The sequence below is a fragment of the Acipenser ruthenus genome, chromosome 37, assembly GCF_902713425.1.
Source record: "Acipenser ruthenus chromosome 37, fAciRut3.2 maternal haplotype, whole genome shotgun sequence".
Taxonomy (NCBI): Eukaryota; Metazoa; Chordata; class Actinopteri; order Acipenseriformes; family Acipenseridae; genus Acipenser; species Acipenser ruthenus.
This window is the reverse complement of record NC_081225.1, coordinates 467,425-488,684: the sequence shown is the minus strand read 5'-3', so window position 1 is coordinate 488,684 and position 21,260 is coordinate 467,425. Positions and strand designations below refer to the sequence as shown.

The 21,260-nt window shown below is 46.0% G+C and overlaps 2 protein-coding genes across 4 annotated transcripts; one reads left to right on the top strand and one right to left on the bottom strand.

Moving 5' to 3' along the window:
- Positions 1-2: 2 nt before the first annotated feature.
- LOC131706739 (voltage-dependent anion-selective channel protein 2-like) lies at positions 3-9,894 on the bottom strand. Its single transcript, XM_059008402.1, has 9 exons — positions 9,760-9,894; positions 6,699-6,770; positions 5,799-5,848; positions 4,040-4,192; positions 3,331-3,383; positions 2,047-2,274; positions 1,610-1,760; positions 1,218-1,275; positions 3-615 (listed from the first exon to the last, which is right to left on the bottom strand). Exons 2-9 carry the CDS (start codon positions 6,763-6,765, stop codon positions 524-526), a joined length of 852 nt encoding a protein of 283 aa, XP_058864385.1. The 5' UTR covers positions 6,766-6,770; positions 9,760-9,894; the 3' UTR covers positions 3-523.
- A 752-nt stretch (positions 9,895-10,646) lies between these two features.
- LOC131706777 (enkurin domain-containing protein 1-like) lies at positions 10,647-21,249 on the top strand. Of its 3 annotated transcripts, none has more exons than XM_059008502.1 (9): positions 10,647-10,809; positions 11,569-11,677; positions 11,787-12,008; positions 15,035-15,207; positions 16,980-17,012; positions 17,777-17,914; positions 18,329-18,498; positions 19,078-19,214; positions 19,868-21,249. In XM_059008502.1, exons 2-9 carry the CDS (start codon positions 11,593-11,595, stop codon positions 20,026-20,028), a joined length of 1,119 nt encoding a protein of 372 aa, XP_058864485.1. In that variant the 5' UTR covers positions 10,647-10,809; positions 11,569-11,592; the 3' UTR covers positions 20,029-21,249. The 3 variants fall into 3 exon arrangements, with proteins under 3 accessions (XP_058864485.1, XP_058864484.1, XP_058864483.1); XM_059008501.1 differs by lacking the exon at positions 10,647-10,809 and adding an exon at positions 11,135-11,228 and having other exon boundaries at positions 16,983-17,012; XM_059008500.1 differs by lacking the exon at positions 10,647-10,809 and adding an exon at positions 11,136-11,228.
- Positions 21,250-21,260: the final 11 nt, after the last annotated feature.

The window sequence follows — 21,260 nt, the reverse complement described above, 5'->3', positions numbered from 1 at the left end:
GATTTTGTTTTCATTTCTTTATTTATTTTTTTTAAATTCAAGTTCGGCGCTCCCATCATGACAGGTGTTTAAAAATTGTACAAAAAAAAATTAAAATAAAATAAATTGACACACCGAGGTGTTCCGACATGCAGATGCAGAAATGTCAGTAAATAATAAATTTGGAGCGAGTCCTTCCCAATTAGAATGGAACGCTATGTACTGTTCTCTAGAAAACAGTAATAATTTAAAACAGCAACACTGAGCAGGTGGGCTGCAGTTGAGGCACGTCACAAACCCAAGCTTCCCTCCACAAGGCTTTAACACCAAAGAAATGAAATAATATTTAAGAAAAAAAGGAAACATTTCCACTTGCAGGATTTTGTTGGAGTAAGTTCCCCCCAAAAAAAAGTTGAAAAAAAATGAGCCTATTAGTGTGTGAGATTGAGGATGCTGCAGATTGAAAATCGGTGGTGTGTGGGGGAGGGGGGAGTCAGGTCGGTCCCAACGCTTTCGGAAGGGGTAGACTGGCCCACGCCTCTCTTTATGCTTCAAGTTCGAACCCGAGACCGATCTTGTGACCTCCGGCGTTGAAGTTCTTTCCGTCCACCAGACCAGACAGAGTCAGCTTCACTCCTGTCACGGGTGAGAGGAGAAAAGAAATGATTTACTACACGAGCCGTTATTAAAATTGCCTGTTGTGCCCCACACCCAGACTGCAGTTACAGAAAAGCTGAAAATCAGGGTACTGATTTACAAAGTCGCCCGTCCTGAAATGAGGACAGTGGCACGTTCACGGGTTTTGCACTCTCAAGACCTTTTGTAGGAGCTCTGTGACCCGAGATCCCTTCTAAAGCTCTGGCCAAAAGTTTTGCATCACCTACAACTTTAGGTTTGAGACTCATTCAAATAAAAAAATCTAAAAGGAACAGAATTGTGATTTTATTTAGCATCATGTAATCAAAAGAAACTACAAAATGATAAAAACAGAAAAAAAGGTCATCTACCAGAAGCCACAATAGCAGTAGAGTAGTATTTCAGGTTAGATTTTGAAATGTCAGTTTTTAACGCTAAGTATCTGGAGATCTACAAAGCAGTGTGTGATTCAGTATGTTAACATTATTGAGCAGGTTTCATTTGACTTCATGAAGCACATTCAGTTCATTGTGTTGGGGGGGGATGCTAAGCTTCAGGCCAGTGCTGTACATGCAGCGGAAGGCAGAGAGTTGGAAAGGTACCTGGCCGGAGGGTCTGGGTGTATCCTATTCCGATCAGGCTGGCGTTGTTCACTTTGGCCTGCAGGGAACACAGATATAAGAAGACATTCAGGACGAGAAGATTCCAGAGGAGCACTTCCTCGTACAGAGAGAGAGACCCGAGTGGGGGAGGGGTACTCGCAGAGATGGCGTTGTCCGGGAGGGGGAGAGGGGGAGGGTTACTCGCGGAGATGGCGGTGTCTGTGACCGGGAAGGGGAGGGGTACTCATGGAGATGGCTGTGTCCAGGAGTGGGGAAGGAGGACTCATGGAGATGGCGGTGTCCGGGAGGTGGGAGGTGGGAGTGGGAGGGGGAGGGGGAGGGGGAGGGGGAGGGGGAGGGGGAGGGGGAGGGGGAGGGGGAGGGGTACTCACGGAGATGGCGGTGTCCGTGTCCAGCTGGTACTTGGCCGCGATGCCGAAGCGGGTGTTGTTGCTGCCCGCGGTCCAGGCCAGGTTCACCGCTGTCTCCAGCTTGTCGTTCACCTTCTGGTAGATGGAGCCGCCGAACTCCGTCCCGTCGTTGCTGTGAAAGCAGAGAGGAGAAAAAGCGTTTTATTATAATTATTGTTTATCCAAGGAGACTTACAGGTGTTGCAGGGCAAAACAAAAACAATACTTAAATACAGTGTAGTTTACAGTGAGTGCAAATACTACTAGAATACAATACGAGATAAGAAGTAACAATTTAGGATTAAGACAATTTGTATCTACAATGATATGGTAGTAATGCAATGGTGCCAGGATGGTGCTTGGGCCGGGCACCTCTCTCCCGAGTGCCAGCAGGGGGCGGCGCGGCGCGCTGTACTCACACGTTGGTGTGCAGCTGGAAGTCCCCTGCCTTGTAGCCCAGGGCGAAGTTGTTCTGGGCCAGCTTGGACTTGGCCGTGTCGAAGGCCACCTGGTACCCGGCGAGCCAGCCCTCATAGCCGACGACAGCGGCGCCGTGGATCACAGGGCCGGCAAAGTCGAAATCCACATCGCAGCCCAGGTTGATGTAGTCACGCTTGTACCCAGTCTTCAGCTTACCACTCTTCTTACTGAGAGAGAGAGACAGAGAGAACAAGACAATCTCTTAGGAATGACAGCAGGGGTGAAGCAAATCAGGTTGTTTTTTTTTTTAGTCCTGAATAAAGAAAGTTTCTGTTGTTTAAAAGTACATTGAATAAATCATAAGAAAAAAAAAAAAGTGTATTACTTAGCTCTGATTTTAAACAGGATCTACAGAAGTCTATTGAAGCACACACATTAAAAAGGAGACAGACGTGGGGCTCCCGAGTGGCGCATCTGGTAAAGGCACTCAGAGTGCAGTGCAGGATGCGCCCTATAGCCTGGAGGTCGCCGGTTCGAGTCCAGGCTATTCTATTGCAGCAGTGTGGAGTAGTGGTTAGGGCTCTGGACTCTGGACCGGAGGGTTGTGGGTTCAATCCCAGGTGTGGGACACTGCTGCTGTACCCTTGAGCAAGGTACTTTACCTAGATTGCTCCAGTAAAAACCCAACTGTATATATGGGTAATTGTATGTAAAATAATGTGATATCTGTATAATGTGAAATAATGTATAATGTGATATCTTGTAACAATTGTAAGTCGCCCTGGATAAGGGCGTCTGCTAAGAAATAAATAATAATAATAATAATAATAATATTGCCAACCGTGGACGGGAGCTCCCAGGGGGTGGCACACAATTGGCCGAGTGTCGCCCAGGGGGAGGGAGGGCTAGGTCGGCCAGGGTGTCCTCAGCTCACCACGCACCAGCGCCCCCTGTGGACTGGCTGGGTGCCTGCGGGCTTGCCTGTAAGCTGCCCAGAGCTGCGTTGTCCTCCGACGCTGTAGCTCTGAGGCGGCTGCACGGTGAGTCTGCAGTGTGTAAAGAAGCGGGCGGCTGACGGCACACGCCTCGGAGGACAGCGTGTGTTCGTCTTCACCCCTCCCGAGTCAGCACGGGGGTGGTAGCGGTGAGCTGAACCCAAAATAAATTGGACAGTCTAAATTGAGAGAAAATAAATTAAAAAAAAATAATTGGCGACCACTAAATTTTAAAAAAAACAAAAAAAAAAAACACACGCCACACATTCACGGAGATGTTGTATTTACCCTGTGTTTGGTACAAATGAGGTGTCGAAGGTAAGCTTGAGTCCGTTCGCCAACTGTGGAGAGAGAAACATGATTATATTATACACACACATATATATATATATATATATATATATATATATAAATATATAAATTCAGTTATTCTATTTCATTCAAGGCTTTGCGTTCCCTTTAAATAATTTGTTTGAATTTCAGCTGCTCAGTTAATAAACGAAGCTCTTCATCTGCATCTCACTCGTGGGAATTTCATTCACAAACCTTCTTTGGAAATGTTACAGTTATTAATAAAAATAAAACAGTATTGCAAAACAGAGTCTGGGCTTACGGTTAATATTCTCGCTCTGTGTCCACAACCTTCTTAAAGGGCAAGTGTTTTTAGCCCAAAGCTGCCTTGCTAAGCACCTTGGTAATCGTACACGCGTCTGTTTTCCGCTGTGTTGTTAATTATCAGGCACGACTTTTCATTTAAAGAAATGCTAGAATTACATTTTCTGTAACCACATTTGTTTTGCATTTTCATTTTATTCTTAAATGACATTTGTTTTGAAAACTCTTTATAATATAATACGACTAATGAAGGTGGCATTATTATTATTATTATTATTATTATTATTATTATTATTATTTTTACACAGCTTCCAATGAGAGCGCTCCCATCACCGCCACCTCTTTCTTAAAGGGGAAGCTCTTTGAGCCGCGGGAAGCCTACCTGGTCCTCCAGGGTGACCCCGGTGCTCAGGGTGTTGTCCGTGTTCCACTTCTGGTTGAAGGTCAGGCCCAGCTCCTTCATCTTGTACTTGGTCTCCAGACTCCCCGTCGCCTTGCCGGAGTCTGTGTTTGAGGAGCCAGAGGTGGAGAACTCCTGCAGGCGCACACGCAGAGAGGGTGAGCCATCCGCGCGCACACGCACACGCACACACACGCACACAGGGTCAGGGGGACTCTTCACCCAATCTGCATCACTATCCCTGTTGCTCTGTTTCCTATCTACCGGTTTTTAAGAGTGGATTCTACACAGCGCAGTAAATCCTATGGTAGAGAAAACTGAAGCAAAACTGAGTACTGGCAAGAGACAAAGGGTTTCACTGGTTAAAGCCACGTTGCCAGACAGCTCGCTTGCTCTCACCTTACCCAAACAACCCCGAAGCGTTTCAGGTCTGTTTAGATCTAATCTTGGATCAGCACCGCTATAACTTTTTAATCGATCTCTTAATGTGTGAGGAAGCAGGGCTGAAGAGAGTCAAGGAAGAAGATAAAAAGACAAAACGGGCAAACCGACAGAGGTCCTTAAAGCATTCCAGAACCCACCAGCATTCCAGAACCCACCAGCATTCCAGAACCCACCAGCATTCCAGAACCCACCAGCATTCCAGAACACACCAGCATTCCAGAACACACCAGCATTCCAGAACACACCAGCACACGCTTTACTGAAACCATTAAAATAAATTGTTCTGGGCAGACATTAAATATTGTCCTGATCTGTGAATAAAGAGATTTCGATTTTTTAAAACCTCCAATTTAGAAATACATAGTGTATATTTTGCAGGTCTTTGTACTAATATATCAATATAGTACAGCTTGCTTAAAGCAGGAAACAGACCCAGGCTAGGCAGCTGCAGAGTCACTGGTTTGTTCCACAGTGAGGGTTCTGCAATGCTTCAAAAGGACAGACTCTCTGCACAGCAGCCGTTACAAACACGTTCTTACCATCTGAAACCCCCCCAGTCCAAGAGAGGCAGAAGGAAAGAGAGGAGAAAGCAAGGGTTAGGAGTGCAGTGTTCAACCACCATTCAAACAGAGGGACTCGTTATCAAACAGAGCAGGGACAACACGGGGTGCAGAGACTCGCTGTGCACAAAGGAGTCAGGAGACCCACCTCACTGCAAAACATCATTCTCCAGTTAAATTCATCATCGCCTGAAACTTAATGCTGTGCAGAGGGACTACCGCTGCGGCCAAACGTTTTGTATCGCCTAGAATTTTAGAATTGAGACGCAATTAAAGAAAAAAAAACTATATTAACATAATTTATCTTCTATTTATCATGTGATCAAAGAAACTAGACAATGATAATCACAAAAAAAGCGTCTTCTGGAAGTCAGTAGTATTTCATGTTCGATTTCGAAATGTCACATTTTTCATTTTTAAGTATTTTAAACTACAAAGCGGTGTGTAATTCAAAATGTTAACATTGTTCAGCAAGTTTCATTGGACTTCGCTGGATTTCATTCTACAGGGTGATGCAAAGCTTTTGGCCAGAGCTGTATGTTGGAAATGACACGCAACCTTCATGCGAGTGACTGCGAGGGTGGGAGCCGGGGTTACCCTGCAGCGATGCTTACAGGGGGGTCCCCAGCCCTACAGGTCACACCCTACGAAGCTTCTGTTCTGGAGAGGGTCAGGAGTCCCCAGCTCCACGCTCTCCGGAGGCATCGCGCTTCACTTTCTCTGACCGCGATACTCACCACTCCGCTCTGAGACTTGGTCTTCAAGTCTAACTTCACGACCCCGAAGCCTGGAAAAAAAAACACACACTAGAGCGACGTGGAAGCATCTCTGCAGACAGACAGCCTTAACGGTGAAGTCACAGGCAAGTTATTCAGGTAGGAGCCAATTACCCCTCTAAAGATACACAGAGCACACCATGGGGGTGTGGAGGGGGGGGGTATTTAATATCATGTGTTTTCTTTTCCCATGCCGAGCGCTTTGGGATGCTCTGCAGGAAAGGCTCCATGCAGACCAGGCTCTGCTCGATTCACTGGGAGAATAACATTTCAGGGAATGTTCTCAGACACAATGTTCCCAGACAGATGATATCCAGCTGTCTGGTTTCAGGGCGCTGCGCGTCACACCAGGCAGGGAGACTTGGGGTTTGATACAGCACCCTCAAACTAGGTCTCCCGGGGTCTCCTGGAAGCAGGTTTCAAGCCGCTGCTCCTGAAAGCTTCATGCTGCCTCACCTTTAGTGCCTCTCAACACACACACTCCCACTCCCCTTGGTGCTTATAACCCTCGTTATGACCTTCAGTAACAGAGGCCCTGTAGATATGGTTGCTGTTGCTACGCTGGGCTAAGCAGAGTCGAGTCTCAATACTGATCTAGAGGGGCTGACCCTGCTCTGGGCTAAGCAGAGTCTCAAGGGACTTTGAAATTGTAATGAGCGAGTTTCCTTACAGCACAAGGTCAGCCGTGACATTCACAGACAGGCAGGTAGGATTCGTCATGAGACTGTTCCTTAAAAACGACCAACACATCCAAACACAGCACAAGACCCCTGCAATACAGTGGAACAGTAGAACCCCCTTTGACTGAAATGGAGTCTGCCCCCCCCCTCCTCCACTCCACTCCCACCTCTTGCTACTCACCATAGCCCTTGCTGAAGATATCCTTGGCTGACTTGCCCAAGTCGGAGTACGATGGTGGAACTGCCATTGTGTCTGTGAAGAGAGCAGAGGAGAGGTGCAAGGGATTATGGGGGATGCATCCCAGGGCAGATACACAGCTCTGCAGACTGAAAGGGCTGAAGCAAATCCAGCTTGTACTGGGATTCCAATTTCAACACAGAATCTGTATCCAACTATACTGGACGTGCCACGCTGCGTTTGTAACGGCCGATCAATTCAGCAGATGCGTGTAATAAATTATATCCTGATGTAGCTATCACTGACACTTATCTGCTCCGCAGCAGTGTGGAGTAGTGGTTAGGGCTCTGGACTCTTGACCGGAGGGTCGTGGGTTCAATCCCTGGTGGGGGGACACTGCTGCTGTACCCTTGAGCAAGGTACTTTACTTAGATTGCTCCAGTAAAAACCCAACTGTATAAATGGGTAATTGTATGTAAAAAATAATGTGATATCTTGTAACAATGTAAATCGCCCTGGATAAGGGCGTCTACTAAGAAATAAACAGGAGGAATGAATTTCTCCCACGTGCATCATTTAGAAATCTCATCTCTCGGTGCAGTTGAGCGATCCTGACCACATGGGCTCCGTCAGTCTTCATCCCTACTACAGTCTCCTTCCTTCAGCCAGCATCCATCACTTTCACCAGCACGCCACTGCCAGCCAATTGCACGGCCCCACCAACAGTGCCAGCCAATCACAACCCAGCTCCATCACATCAGGCTTGCACTGCAAACCCAGGCAGCCAATCCAAAGGAGGTTCCAGAGCAACGGGCACTCCAGAGAGGCTGACTGTTTTCTTTTACTGATTTTCAGAAGGTCACACGGATGGCTCAGGAATGAAGGGACGTGAAGGTGCGGGCTCTGTGAGTGTGGGAGAGTGAGGGAGAGTGAGACGAGTGATTGAGGGAGTGAGTGAAGTTTGCAGCACTGCAGTGAAAACGCACCGCCTGTGCAGAGAGAAGCTGAATCACAGCTTCCATTCACGCATCCTCACTCTTATCAAGCACCTAATCCACAGCAAAGCACTGCTCTAGGGAGGCTGCAAACCGAAACCTTGCACATCAGAGGAATGAAATACAAATGCTACCGGGCAGGTTCTGCGTTCTTTAGACACGCATGGGTTTACTGGAAATAATACACAAGCACGCTGTTTTATATGACACGTTTCCCGAGACAGTTTTTTATACACATCTGGTTTTGAAAAACTCAGCATCCTGACTGCGGAATAGATTAACAACTTCCCTTTGCATCGTGTACAAGGCAGTATAAACACACTCCCTGCGTGTAAACTGCACTGGATGAACCGAGCAGCGCGGTGCACAGCAGGACCGGCAGTCAGCGCCCAAATACATGCTTGGATTAGATAAAACAACACGGCACAGCCGCTTCCAACCCCCGTGCATCCGCATCCGTGTAGCAGAAGCGCAGCTCGCACTGTAGCGGCAAGTTACACCATCATTTTAAACGAATGCCCTGGAAGTTCATCTTCACTGTAGTACTCCGCTCGCAGCAGCCCGCACTGAAGGGAATGAAAGGACACACCCACACGGGGCTCAAGCAGTCGACCCGCACCACCTCTCCCGAGTGTGTCCCTGCAGCCATTCCTAGCCTTGATAACTAGGGAGGCTCCCACGAGGCTCGGAGAAGGTGAATCACTGCGACTCCGCCCTCGTGTGTCAGACCGGGTTGGGCGTACTTTGAATCCCAGCGTGATCTCTTGAAGGACAGGTTCAGATGCGCGCAGGGCTGGCATGAGGAGCACAAACACCCGTGTCTCATGAAACCAAAGCCGCGTCGCTGTGATATCTTTAGTGCGCAGAGAACTTGAAACGGGGTCCACGTGACCCCGCCCCCCAAACCAACCCACCCACGTTACAATCGGCTCTGGGAAAAAAAATGACACAGTCGTGCAGTCTATTCAACAGGACTGGCTATCGGTTCACCATTCCCGGCTATTGTTGGGCCCGAGTCTCCTATCAGGTAATCATGGGGGGGGGGGGGGGCACACGCACACGCACAACGACCACTTTATATACGATAGCAATACATTTTCAAAATGCAGTGCCTTAATGCAATGTTTTTTTTTAAAAGCACATTAAATGACCCTCCCACCCCCCCTCCTCCGGTTCCTTGGATCGCACACGGAAGCACAGCTGCTGTCTCCAATTGGAAAATCCCCCAGCTTATGATAACACTTATTATTATTATAAATATGACCCGTCCTGCTGGATTTCAGCTTCTAGACAATCCTGTAATTAAACGCGACTGTTCCGGTTACCCGTCTGAATGTCATTCTGCGGGATTTCACGCGCGACGCTGCGAGGGGTTTGAGGATGGCGACTCCGCACGTCTCGCAGCTTCTCGTCCCTTCGGCAATGACGCTTTCACCGCACACCGCACGCCGCGGCTGCTATTACAGCGTTACATTGTAATTACACACGCCGCGATCGCTACAATGTAAAAGGTAGCGGAGAACGTCGACCACGCTACACGATACATAATGACACGCTACACAGCTCCGAGGCAATGGAGCACAACACGGAGCTGGAGCCTCGCACGATCTCCGCTCTTAATTTGTGGAAGAGGGTTTGCATTATTCTGAATTGGATAGAACAGCACGCAGGGTCGAACCCACGCGAAATATTTTTACATCACCAGCCCACACCACACAGCTCGAGTCAAAATAATAAAACAAAGAGATAGCGAGCCTGTCGAAACAGAAAAAACATTCCTTCTTGTATGACAAACCTGTCCGTCCACCAATGACCTTAACTGCACAGAAATGCTACACCCCAAAAATACCCTTGAGACGCTCCCTACCCCTCGCCTGCCGTTCCCCAAGTAGAAAAACCAACCGCGCATATTTGTTCAGGCCTTTCCACTCGCTCCCCCGTGGCAGACAGCTTGCAATCCCTTTTACTGGCGCATACCTTTACTTATCCTGCTATATTTCATAAATTAAAAAGCATGCCGTTGTATTCAGTCCGGTCCCTGGCTAACTCCCCTTCTAAGCCGTCCTTACCGGTGTTTTGCTCGCTCGGTGTCCGGCTCCGGTCTCGGCTGTGAGTCTCCGGGAGGGCAGATTGAAGGAGAAATGCACCCAACGCGCAAAGTAACTTCTAATACGCATGCGCAACCCGTGCTTCACTGTCATTGGGCACGCCCGTAATTGACTGCACCCCTCAAAAGAGAGATATTATATATATATATATATATATATATATATATATATATATATATATATATATATATATATGGTAATTACTCAAGAGTTTATCCGTTTCTTTTTAGTGGACTGAAGAGCATTAAATAATCTTGTATTTATTTTATTAGCGTTTTAATTTAACACATACGGAACTGAAATTCAGAATACTGTACAATAATTTCTCTAGCATAATCACGGCCAACGCGAAATCCTGGGACACTATCACCCTTCATGTAAATGTGCTTTATTTTGCTCTTATCTGCCCCCTATTTTACTGCATTTAATCCTGTACTTCAGAATACTGTAATCTGCCAAGTGTTTAACCTGTAGTATTTTGTATTTAATCATATCCTGATGTCACTATCACTATTATCTGCTGTATTATTGAATTGTGGTTTGTCACACTTGAACAAAAGTTATTGTATTTCTTGCTCTTATTGTATTACTTGTATTGTAACACTTAAAGTATTTGCTTACGATTGTAAGTCGCCCTGGATAAGGGCGTCTGCTAAGAAATAAATAATAATAATAATAATAATAATAGTGACATGTAATAATTATATCACGTTTGTATGGCGCGAATAAAGCAGTACGCCCCTCGTTTACACTGATTTGACTTAACAAATACAATAATTTAATCATTCAAATATATATTTTGGAAATGTCAAAGCCCTTTAGAAAGCGTGTCACAGAAGCAGGGGTTGCTCAGTGACGCGTTTCACACGATCAGTAAAGTAGTGGTCTACGTCACCAGAGCGGCGGGTTGCCATGGTGGTTGGTGGCGTGCTTAGGGAAACTGCGTAGGAAACGTCATCGATTTTCGTGTCTGTGGCCGGCAGTTGGGTTCACGGAATACAGGCGGTTAAGGTAGAACATTTTATTTATTTATTAATATTTACAACGTTTTAAATTACTTTTAAATCCTGTGTTTCTCTGTAAAGTGCTGTAAGTGAAGACCTGGACCGCACGGGGACGAGGCCACGAGAGCATGCTCTCGCGTTTATTTATTTAGTTATTTATATTTCTATATTATATATTTTTTAAATGTATTCACAATGCGTGTTTAGTTAAACAGTATTATCACCACAGCTGTTTGGCATTTAAAAACCGAGTTTTAATTAAATGCATTCATTCTAGCACAGGAAGCGGGGTATATCAGGTGCTAGTGACAGTTTGGAAGTGACGCGCCTGCCATTATAAATCATTGTTTATAATTGAGATCACGCTGTCCTGAGAGGTTACTGAATGCCTGGATGTATTTGGCATCGAAAACACTTTACAAAACTGTAAGAACACGGTAGCAGTTTGATGCTCGGGAGCCAGGAGTGCAGCTTAGCAAAGCAGATCGAGTCTGCAACACGCTCGATATTGTAAAATAATAATAATAATAATAATAATAATAATAATAATAATAATAATAATAGTAATAATAATAATAATAATAATAATAATAGTCTTGCAAGGAAGAGACAAACCACAAAGCGAATCAGCTTCTTATTCTTGCCTTTTTTGTTTTGCCTTAATCTCTATTGTACCGCTGTTTATTATTATTATTATTATTATTATTATTATTATTATTATTATTATTATTATTTCACTAAATTAAATGCAATTTCAACCGCACAGTGGCAGCAGCAGAGGCCAGTAAAGATGTCTGAAGGGGCTTCTAAGATCTCTGGACCCATCCCGCCAGACCCATCGCTGTTCCCGGAGTGTTACAGACGGCCCATGTCTGGTGAGGCTCGCTGGAACCACACCAGTGCTAGCGGTAACAGCAAAGCATTTCTAACAGAGATATATAGAGGATATCACTGCATCGGTGGCTCTGCCTTCTCTCCCTGCAGCTCGAGGCAGGCTGGAGGGACATTCTCTGAAGCTGGATTTCCTCTCCGGGCCCCTGGCCCCGGACCCCACTCTGTACCCCACCTGCTACAGCGCCCGGCCGGGGCCCCCTCCCTGCGTGCGCCCCAACGCCACCGAGATCCTGGAGAGAGGTCAGCGGGGCACGGTGGGGAGACTGCTGCAGCTCCAGGGGGTCTCCCTGCGACTCGACCCCCCACCACCAAGTAAACACGCACTCTCTCTATCATCTCCACCAAGTAAACACCCACTCTCTCTATCATCTCCACCAAGTAAACACACACTCTATCATCTCCATCAAGTAAACACACACTCTCTCTATCATCTCCACCAAGTAAACACACACTCTATCATCTCCATCAAGTAAACACACACTCTCTCTATCATCTCCACCAAGTAAACACACACTCTCTCTATCATCTCCACCAAGTAAACACACACTCTCTCTATCATCTCCACCAAGTAAACACACACTCTCTCTCTATCATCTCCATCAAGTAAACACACACTCTCTCTATCATCTCCACCAAGTAAACACACACTCTCTCTATCATCTCCACCAAGTAAACACACACTCTCTCTATCATCTCCACCAAGTAAACACACACTCTCTCTATCATCTCCATCAAGTAAACACACACTCTCTCTATCATCTCCATCAAGTAAACACACACTCTATCATCTCCACCAAATAAACACCCACTCTATCATCTCCACCAAATAAACACCCACTCTCTCTATCATCTCCACCAAGTAAACACACACTCTCTCTATCATCTCCACCAAGTAAACACACACTCTATCATCTCCATCAAGTAAACACGCACTCTCTCTATCATCTCCACCAAGTAAACACACACTCTCTCTATCATCTCCACCAAGTAAACACACACTCTCTCTATCATCTCCACCAAGTAAACGAACACTCTCTCTATCATCTTCACCAAGTAAACACACACTCTCTCTATCATCTCCACCAAGTAAACACACACTCTCTATCATCTCCACCAAGTAAACACACACTCTCTCTATCATCTCCACCAAGTAAACACACACACTCTCTATCATCTCCACCAAGTAAACACACACTCTCTCTATCATCTCCAAGTAAACACACACTCTCTCTATCATCTCCAAGTAAACACACACTCTCTATCATCTCCACCAAGTAAACACACACTCTCTCTATCATCTCCACCAAGTAAACACACACTCTCTCTATCATCTCCAAGTAAACACACACTCTCTCTATCATCTCCACCAAGTAAACACCCACTCTCTCTATCATCTCCACCAAGTAAACACCCACTCTCTCTATCATCTCCAAGTAAACACACACTCTCTCTATCATCTTCACCAAGTAAACACACACTCTCTCTATCATCTCCACCAAGTAAACACACACTCTCTATCATCTCCACCAAGTAAACACACACTCTCTCTATCATCTCCACCAAGTAAACACACACTCTCTCTATCATCTCCACCAAGTAAACACACACTCTGTCTATCATCTCCAAGTAAACACACACTCTCTCTATCATCTCCAAGTAAACACACACTCTCTCTATCATCTCCACCAAGTAAACACCCACTCTCTCTATCATCTCCACCAAGTAAACACACACTCTGTCTATCATCTCCACCAAGTAAACACTGACACACGCAATCACCTCCATCAGAAGTCAGGGCTGGTTTTAAAAGCCTCCATGTCAGGTGACTGTTACTACTGTTGGAATGTTCCAGCAAAACCCATCTTTTAGAATCCATCCCAAATCCCTCATATTTATTTTTTTTAAAGCTTCTTATCATTAACGCATGCCTTGTGAATAGGGCCCCACGTGTTAAAGATTATTTTAACCTGTTAAAACCCCAGCCCCTCACAGACAATTTCCGCCTGGGGGGCTGTGCCCTTAAATTATTATTATTATTATTTATTTCTTAGCAGACGCCCTTATCCAGGGCGACTTACAATTGTTACAAGATATCACATTATACATTATTTTTACATACAATTACCCATTTATACAGTTGGGTTTTTACTGGAGCAATCTAGGTAAAGTACCTTGCTCAAGGGTACAACAGCAGTGTCCCCCACTGGGGATTGAACCCATGATCCGCCGGTCAAGAGTCCAGAGCCCTAACCACTACTCTACACTGCTGCCCCACAAATAAATCACAATATCTTCCAAAGTATAGACAGCACAGGCATGGTTCAGGGCTTGAATTCAAGGTAACCCCTTGGGCATCAAGACTAAAACCTCAGGTGTGATAAAAGTCTTACTCAGTACCACACTGGAAGGAGATATCCAGAAAAAATACATAAAAAAACAACAAACGCTTTTCATTTTTTTATGTTCTATAGTCATTTTTTCAACTTGTAGCGTATGAAAAGAGACAGATTTTTTTCCAGTGCTTCACCAACATGTCTAATATACTGGGTAAAAATTTGGAACTGTTTGAACAAAGGGATCAAATTCTACAGGAGTTTTTACAAAGCTAAGCCCAAGGGTCCCCAAACCTCTCCAAAAATAAACATTGTGTAAATCTTTATGTCAATTGATATACTAAGTTCTAAAAGGGATGTTATCTTCTGGCACCTCACAGGCTAGCCATTGCCACAAGCATTTGCCTTTGAAAGGTTTTTTTTTTTTTTTTTTTTTTTTTTTTTCCCTTATCTCATTCAAGAGGTGGGCGTGTTTGTTTGCACATCAATTACTCTGTGATGTATTGGGTTACAAACACAGTAAAGGCATGAATGGAACGCTTGTGACCTCCCCTACAACGTGATCAGGGAGATTTCATCGTCATGAAGGTTGTAAGACCACAGCAGCAAAACGCAAGCTAGTCGATTGCTTTTGTTTTGAATGCATGGGGGTACTAGACACATTGCGAATGGGATATCTCAGCGGTGAAATGACGGATTCGAAAAATTCCTTCGCTGTTTGATGGTAGGAAAACAACGATTTTGATATCGAGTCAGCTTTTTTCTCTTTTGCTTTTGTAATAATATTAAAAATGAGTTATGAAATATAATATTTACGTGCAGTTCCGTGTTCCGCCGACGGGACAAGAGGGGCGTAAAAGGTTTTAAACACTGGCCAATGGCTGACATGTTTGAAGGGTTTATACTCCTATAGTACCTTTCCCCGGGGGTGAGATCTGTCCCCCATGCTGTGCTGTGTGGTGTGGTTGTAACCCCGGTGCTGTCCCGTCTGTCTGGCTTGAACAGAGAAGGAGCCTCGGAACCACGAGAAGGAGAACGTGCGGCGCCTGCGTGAGATCCAGCGCCGGTGCCGGGAGAAGGAGCAGGAGCGCGAGGGCGCCCGACCCAAACCCGTGAAGGCGCTGTGGAAGTCTCAGAAGTACGAGGGAGTGCAGTCCAAAGTCATGGCCCAGCTGCAGGTAGGACTCGCACAAAGCCCTCATGCTGTAGTCACGGTTTTGCAGGTGATACATTACGCACAACAGGACTGCAGTGTGAAAGAGCAGGGCCTCGATATTCTCAGGAAATCTATTTTCTTGATATAAATAGGGCAGTGATTCAACACAGACCCTGGGAGGATTTTGTATTTGCAGCCGACACCAGGGTAAGGTTTAAAATCAGCCGCACACACGCCTGCCACTCCCGCCATGAGTTCATTTAGTCGTTGCAACGGGGAACAAAACGATCTCCACGTGATTTTTTGCATTATGGGCAAATGCAAAAAGGTCTGTATTCAGTGAATGCTTTAGCATTGATGTGTGGACAGTGTCCATCACTCTCAGTGTATTGGTGTGTGGACAGTGTCCATCACTCTCAGTGTATTAGTGTGTGGACAGTGTCCATCACTGTCAGTGTATTGGTGTGTGGACAGTGTCCATCACTCTCAGTGTATTAGTGTGTGGACAGTGTCCATCACTCAGTGTATTGGTGTGTGGACAGTGTCCATCACTGTCAGTGTATTGGTGTGTGGACAGTGTCCATCACTCTCAGTGTATTAATGTGTGGACAGTGTCCATCACTGTCAGTGTATTGGTGTGTGGACAGTGTCCATCACTGTCAGTGTATTTGTGTGTGGACAGTGTCCATCACTCTCAGTGTATTGGTGTGTGGACAGTGTCCATCACTCCCAGTGTATTGGTGTGTGGACAGTGTCCATCACTGTCAGTGTATTGGTGTGTGGACAGTGCCCATCACTCTCAGTGTATTGGTGTGTGGACAGTGTCCATCACTCTCAGTGTATTGGTGTGTGGACAGTGTCCATCACTCTCAGTGTATTAGTGTGTGGACAGTGTCCATCACTCTCAGTGTATTGGTGTGTGGACAGTGTCCATCACTCTCAGTGTATTGGTGTGTGGACAGTGTCCATCACTGTCAGTGTATTGGTGTGTGGACAGTGTCCATCACTCTCAGTGTATTGGTGTGTGGACAGTGTCCATCATTCTCAGTGTATTGGTGTGTGGACAGTGTCCATCACTGTCAGTGTATTGGTGTGTGGACAGTGTCCATCACTCCCAGTGTATTGGTGTGTGGACAGTGTCCATCACTGTCAGTGTATTGGTGTGTGGACAGTGCCCATCACTCTCAGTGTATTGGTGTGTGGACAGTGTCCATCACTGTCAGTGTATTGGTGTGTGGACAGTGTCCATCATTCTCAGTGTATTGGTGTGTGGACAGTGTCCATCACTGTCAGTGTATTGGTGTGTGGACAGTGTCCATCATTCTCAGTGTATTGGTGTGTGGACAGTGTCCATCACTGTCAGTGTATTGGTGTGTGGACAGTGCCCATCACTCTCAGTGTATTGGTGTGTGGACAGTGTCCATCACTCTCAGTGTATTGGTGTGTGGACAGTGTCCATCACTCTCAGTGTATTGGTGTGTGGACAGTGTCCATCACTCTCAGTGTATTGGTGTGTGGACAGTGTCCATCACTCCCAGTGTATTGGTGTGTGGACAGTGTCCATCACTCTCAGTGTATTGGTGTGTGGACAGTGTCCATCACTCTCAGTGTATTGGTGTGTGGGCAGTGTCCATCACTCTCAGTGTATTGGTGTGTGGACAGTGTCCATCACTCTCAGTGTATTGGTGTGTGGACAGTGTCCATCATTCTCAGTGTATTGGTGTGTGGACAGTGTCCATCACTCTCAGTGTATTGGTGTGTGGACAGTGATTGCTTTCCTTTGCTTTATTTCAGCAGTTTCAGGCAGACACCCCCCCCTTTGATGAGGTCAGTAGGTGTGATTTATTAAACATAAAACTCAGGAGACAAAGAGCACAGCTAAATCTGGGAAGCATTTCCACGTGGTGGGATGTAGGCACGTGCACGAGCGTGCAGGGGTTACAATGTGTGTGTGTGCGTGAGTTCACGTGTGATTGCACGCGTGCACCTGTGTCATGCATGTGAGTGCACGGCTCTGCCCAAACGTTTTGCATCTCTTAAAAAATTTAGGATTGCGAGATCATTTATTTGTTTTGTTTAAACTATATGAACATAATTTAGATATTTTATTTAACATCATGTGATCAAAGAAACTACAAAATGATTTCGCAAAAAAGTCTACCGGAAGCCATAATAGTAGTACAGTAGCATTTCATTTTTTGAATGAAATTATTTTTTCAATTGTTGTCAGTTTTTTGTTAAGTGTATGGAAAACTACAGAGCGGTGTGCAATTCAATATGTTAACGTAACATTGTTCAGCAGGTTTCATTCGACTTTATGAAGCACAATGAGTTCATTCTCTAGGGGGGTGCAGTGCTTTTGGCCACAGCTGCATGTGCCTGGCTGTGTGTGCGTGTGCGTGTGCGTGTGCATGGAGTGTACTGTAAATCAGAAGCTGCTTGGATTCAATATAATGTCCAGCAGCCCGACTGACGAAGCCCGTTTCTGCTTTGGGCTGAGACCTGCATGCTCTTGGAGGGATGGAGGCCCGGGAGGGTTTGTGTTGGACCGAGGCAGTCATCCCTCGGGCCGTTCTGTTTGCTTTGTTTAGGAGATGTCTCCCCCCAGGAAGCCGGAGTGTCAGAATTACCTGAAGGCGCACTCCCTCTGCGGATCAGGGGTGCAGCCCAAGCGCTCTCCGTCCCCGAGCCCCCCCAAATCCAGGGGCGATGGCAGCCCCACGGCAGAGGTGAGAGCGGGAAGGGCAACAGGACTGGAGATAGAAACGAGGGGGAACTACCAATACCCCTACCGAAAACACAAATTTTAGGATTGAGACATCAAAAAAAAAAAAAAAAAACAACTATATGAGCATTATTTAGATCTTTTATTCAACATCATGTAATCAAAGAAACTACAAAATGACATCGCAAAAGTCTGCCGGAAGCCATAATAGTAGTACAGTAGTATTTCTAAAATGTCACATTTTTCAGTTTTTCATTAAGTATCTGGAAAACTCCAAAGCGGTGTGCAATTCAATATGTTAACGTCACATTATCCAGCAGGTTTCATTCGACTTTATGAAGCTGTACGTATATCTATTAATAATCTTTGTGTTCATCTCAAATGAAACATTCACAATCCCCCTGCTCTGGCGTTACAGATCCAGGTGAAAGGAACAAACATCGACTTCGTGAGCCACAACGCGCGGAACGCCAGGCAGGCTGTGCCACGGCGCTCTAAATCCCTGCAGTCTCTGTCCGAGGTGCTGGAGCACAAGAGGAGGGAGCAGCAGGAATACGACTCCAACCAGAAGGGACGCGTCCCACTGTAGTGAGCAGCAAGACCACTGTCTGTCTCTGTCAGGGCTCTGGGGATCTGAGGGCTCACGCTGAGACCAAGGCACCCTGCCATTCTAACCGGCCCCCAACAAACACCCCACTTCATTATTATTATTATTATTATTATTATTATTATTATTATTATTATTATTTTATTTGGCAGACGTCTTTATCCAAGGCGACTTACAGGTGTTACAGGGCAGTACAAGCTTATAGTGCAAAAACAGCATTTAAATACAGTGTAGTTTACAGTGAGTGCAAATACTACTAGAATACAATACGAGATAAGAAGTAACAAGTTAGGATAAAGACAATTTGTATCTACAGTGATATTATAATAGTGCAACGTGGTGCTTAGATCCGGCGAGTCTAGTGTACAGTAGCAGGGGCAGATCAAGAGGTCTACAAGTGCAGTCTCAACAGGTGGAGACTGCACTTGTAGATCTCTTGATCTGCCCCTGCAAGCCATTGACTTTTTAAATGAATCTACAAGCCATTGACTTTTTAAATGAAGAAGCTCACGTGCCACCTCTCACCCACCTCTCACCCACCGTCCCCCACCCCCCCCCAGCCTACAGGAGCGGAGGGCTGAGTGGCAGCAGCAGGAAGAGGAGTGCCGGAGGAACCAGCCCGACCCGGCCATGCCTCCCGGACACACCAGGATGCCTGAGAGCGAGCGGCAGGGGACTCTCAACTCCCTCAAAACAAGTAGGTCCCCAGCCTGCCCTGCTTCACCGCTCCTCAGCCTGCCCCGCTTCACAGCTCCCCAGCCTGCCCTGCTTCACAGCTCCCCAGCCTGCCCTGCTTCACCGCTCCCCAGCCTGCCCCGCTTCACAGCTCCCCAGCCTGCCCCGCTTCACAGCTCCCCAGCCTGCCCTGCTTCACCGCTCCCCAGCCTGCCCCGCTTCACAGCTCCCCAGCCTGCCCCGCTTCACCGCTCCCCAGCCTGCCCCGCTTCACAGCTCCCCAGCCTGCCCCGCTTCACAGCTCCCCAGCCTGCCCCGCTTCACAGCTCCCCAGCCTGCCCCGCTTCACAGCTCCCCAGCCTGCCCTGCTTCACAGCTCCCCAGCCTGCCCCGCTTCACCGCTCCCCAGCCTGCCCCGCTTCACAGCTCCCCAGCCTGCCCTGCTTCACCGCTCCCCAGCCTGCCCTGCTTCACCGCTCCCCGGCCTGCCCCGCTTCACAGTCCAGACCCAATGAGAAACTAGCATCGTCTATGGTTGCTAAGGAATAAATACGAAATGAATTAAACATGTCGACTAGCACCAGAATGTAATGTTGCTGGTGCTGTGTGAGGTGCCCTGGTGCTAGAATGTGCCCCCCTGGCTGAACCCTCCCCCCCTGTCCTCTCTCTCCACAGCCCAGCAGGACCTGGTCCGGCAGCTGCTCCGGCTGCCTGTGAGAGCGGACACCCTGAGTGTACAAACGCGCCGCGCCGAGCTGGACAGCAAGCTCTCCGAGGTGGAGGAAGCCATCAAGATATTCTCTCGACCCAAAGTCTTCGTGAAGGTCGACTCCTGAACCTGACAGGGGACCGCGGGCAGCTGTGCAGCAGCGCATCTGAGACTGAGTCTGTCCTCAGAACCAGAACAATTCTATTAACTGCTGCAGCGCGTCTGAGTCCGAGTCTGTCCTCAGAACCAGATCAATTCTATTAACTGCTGCAGCGCGTCTGAGTCCGAGTCTGTCCTCAGAACCAGATCAATTCTATTAACTGCTGCAGTGTGTCTGAGACCGAGTCTGTCCTCAGAACCAGATCAAGTCTATTAACTAATGCAGAGCACTGAGCAACTCTGGGCAGCTCTGTAGAAAGGTTTAGCATCACCTAGAATTTTAGGATTGTGACGTCATTTAAAAAAAAAAAAAACTATCTGAACATAATTTAGATCTTTTATTTAACATCATGTAATCAAAGAAACTACAAAATGATATCGCAAAAGTCTACCGGAAGCCATTAGCATTTCATGTTAGATTTTGAAAAGTCACATTTTTTAATTTGTCAGTTTTTCGTTAAGTATCTGGAAAACTACAAAGCGGTGTGTAGTTCAATATGTTAGCGTGATGTTATTCAGCAGACTTCATTGGACTTTTACAAAGTAAAATGGTTTAATTCTATAGGGGGATGCAATACTTTTGGGCAGAGCTGTAGTATCAAAGATCAGTGTTTTTAAGAACGTTTTGGCAAACAAAAAAAATTAAACATTTGTGAAGAATCTTACTTCATAAATCTTTCTAAGAAACACTGAACTCATCAATAATTGTATATAATTGTGTTGAACCAGGATGGTCGTCCTTTATCAGCAGTACCCTAACAGCTGGGATGAGTTATTAGACCAGCACTGTATTAATCCCAGCACACTTTAACTGGTCAGCTAATGATTTCTATTCATATGTATTCATTACCTTCTCTGCTCCGTGTTTGTTGGGCCTGTATTCAGTTACTAGTTTTGTTGGCAAAGACTGTGGTTTTACAAAAAAAATTGTTTAGACTTCAATTTTTGGTATTGCTGTAAATATGAGATCATAGATGTATTTAATGTTATTAATATCTATCTATCTATCTATCTATCTATCTATCTATCTATCTATCTATATACTGTCACAGTTATGCAGTTTTTATCTGGTTCAGTATACACTGTATAATTAGACACGTAAATAATCAGCATAGTATTTTTTTTTACTGTGCTGTGAATGTATTATTTAAAATGTACAGTAATAATAAAAGATTAGGTTTTGATTAAAGTCCATGCCTC

Excerpts from the sequence above, each read along its gene's own strand:
- LOC131706777 (XM_059008500.1), top strand. The coding sequence starts at position 11,196 with ATGTATTTGGCATCGAAAACACTTTACAAAACT. Across the intron at positions 11,229-11,568 it reads CGAAAACACTTTACAAAACT|TGGCAGCAGCAGAGGCCAGT; the intron begins GTAAGAACACGG and ends TCAACCGCACAG. Across the intron at positions 18,499-19,077 it reads AAGGGACGCGTCCCACTGTA|CCTACAGGAGCGGAGGGCTG; the intron begins GTGAGCAGCAAG and ends ACCCCCCCCCAG.
- LOC131706739 (XM_059008402.1), bottom strand. The coding sequence starts at position 6,765 with ATGGCAGTTCCACCATCGTACTCCGACTTGGGCAAGTCAGCCAAGGAT. Across the intron at positions 3,384-4,039 it reads GGGTCACCCTGGAGGACCAG|TTGGCGAACGGACTCAAGCT; the intron begins GTAGGCTTCCCG and ends CTCTCTCCACAG. Across the intron at positions 1,276-1,609 it reads ACACGGACACCGCCATCTCC|GCCAAAGTGAACAACGCCAG; the intron begins GTGAGTACCCCT and ends TGTTCCCTGCAG.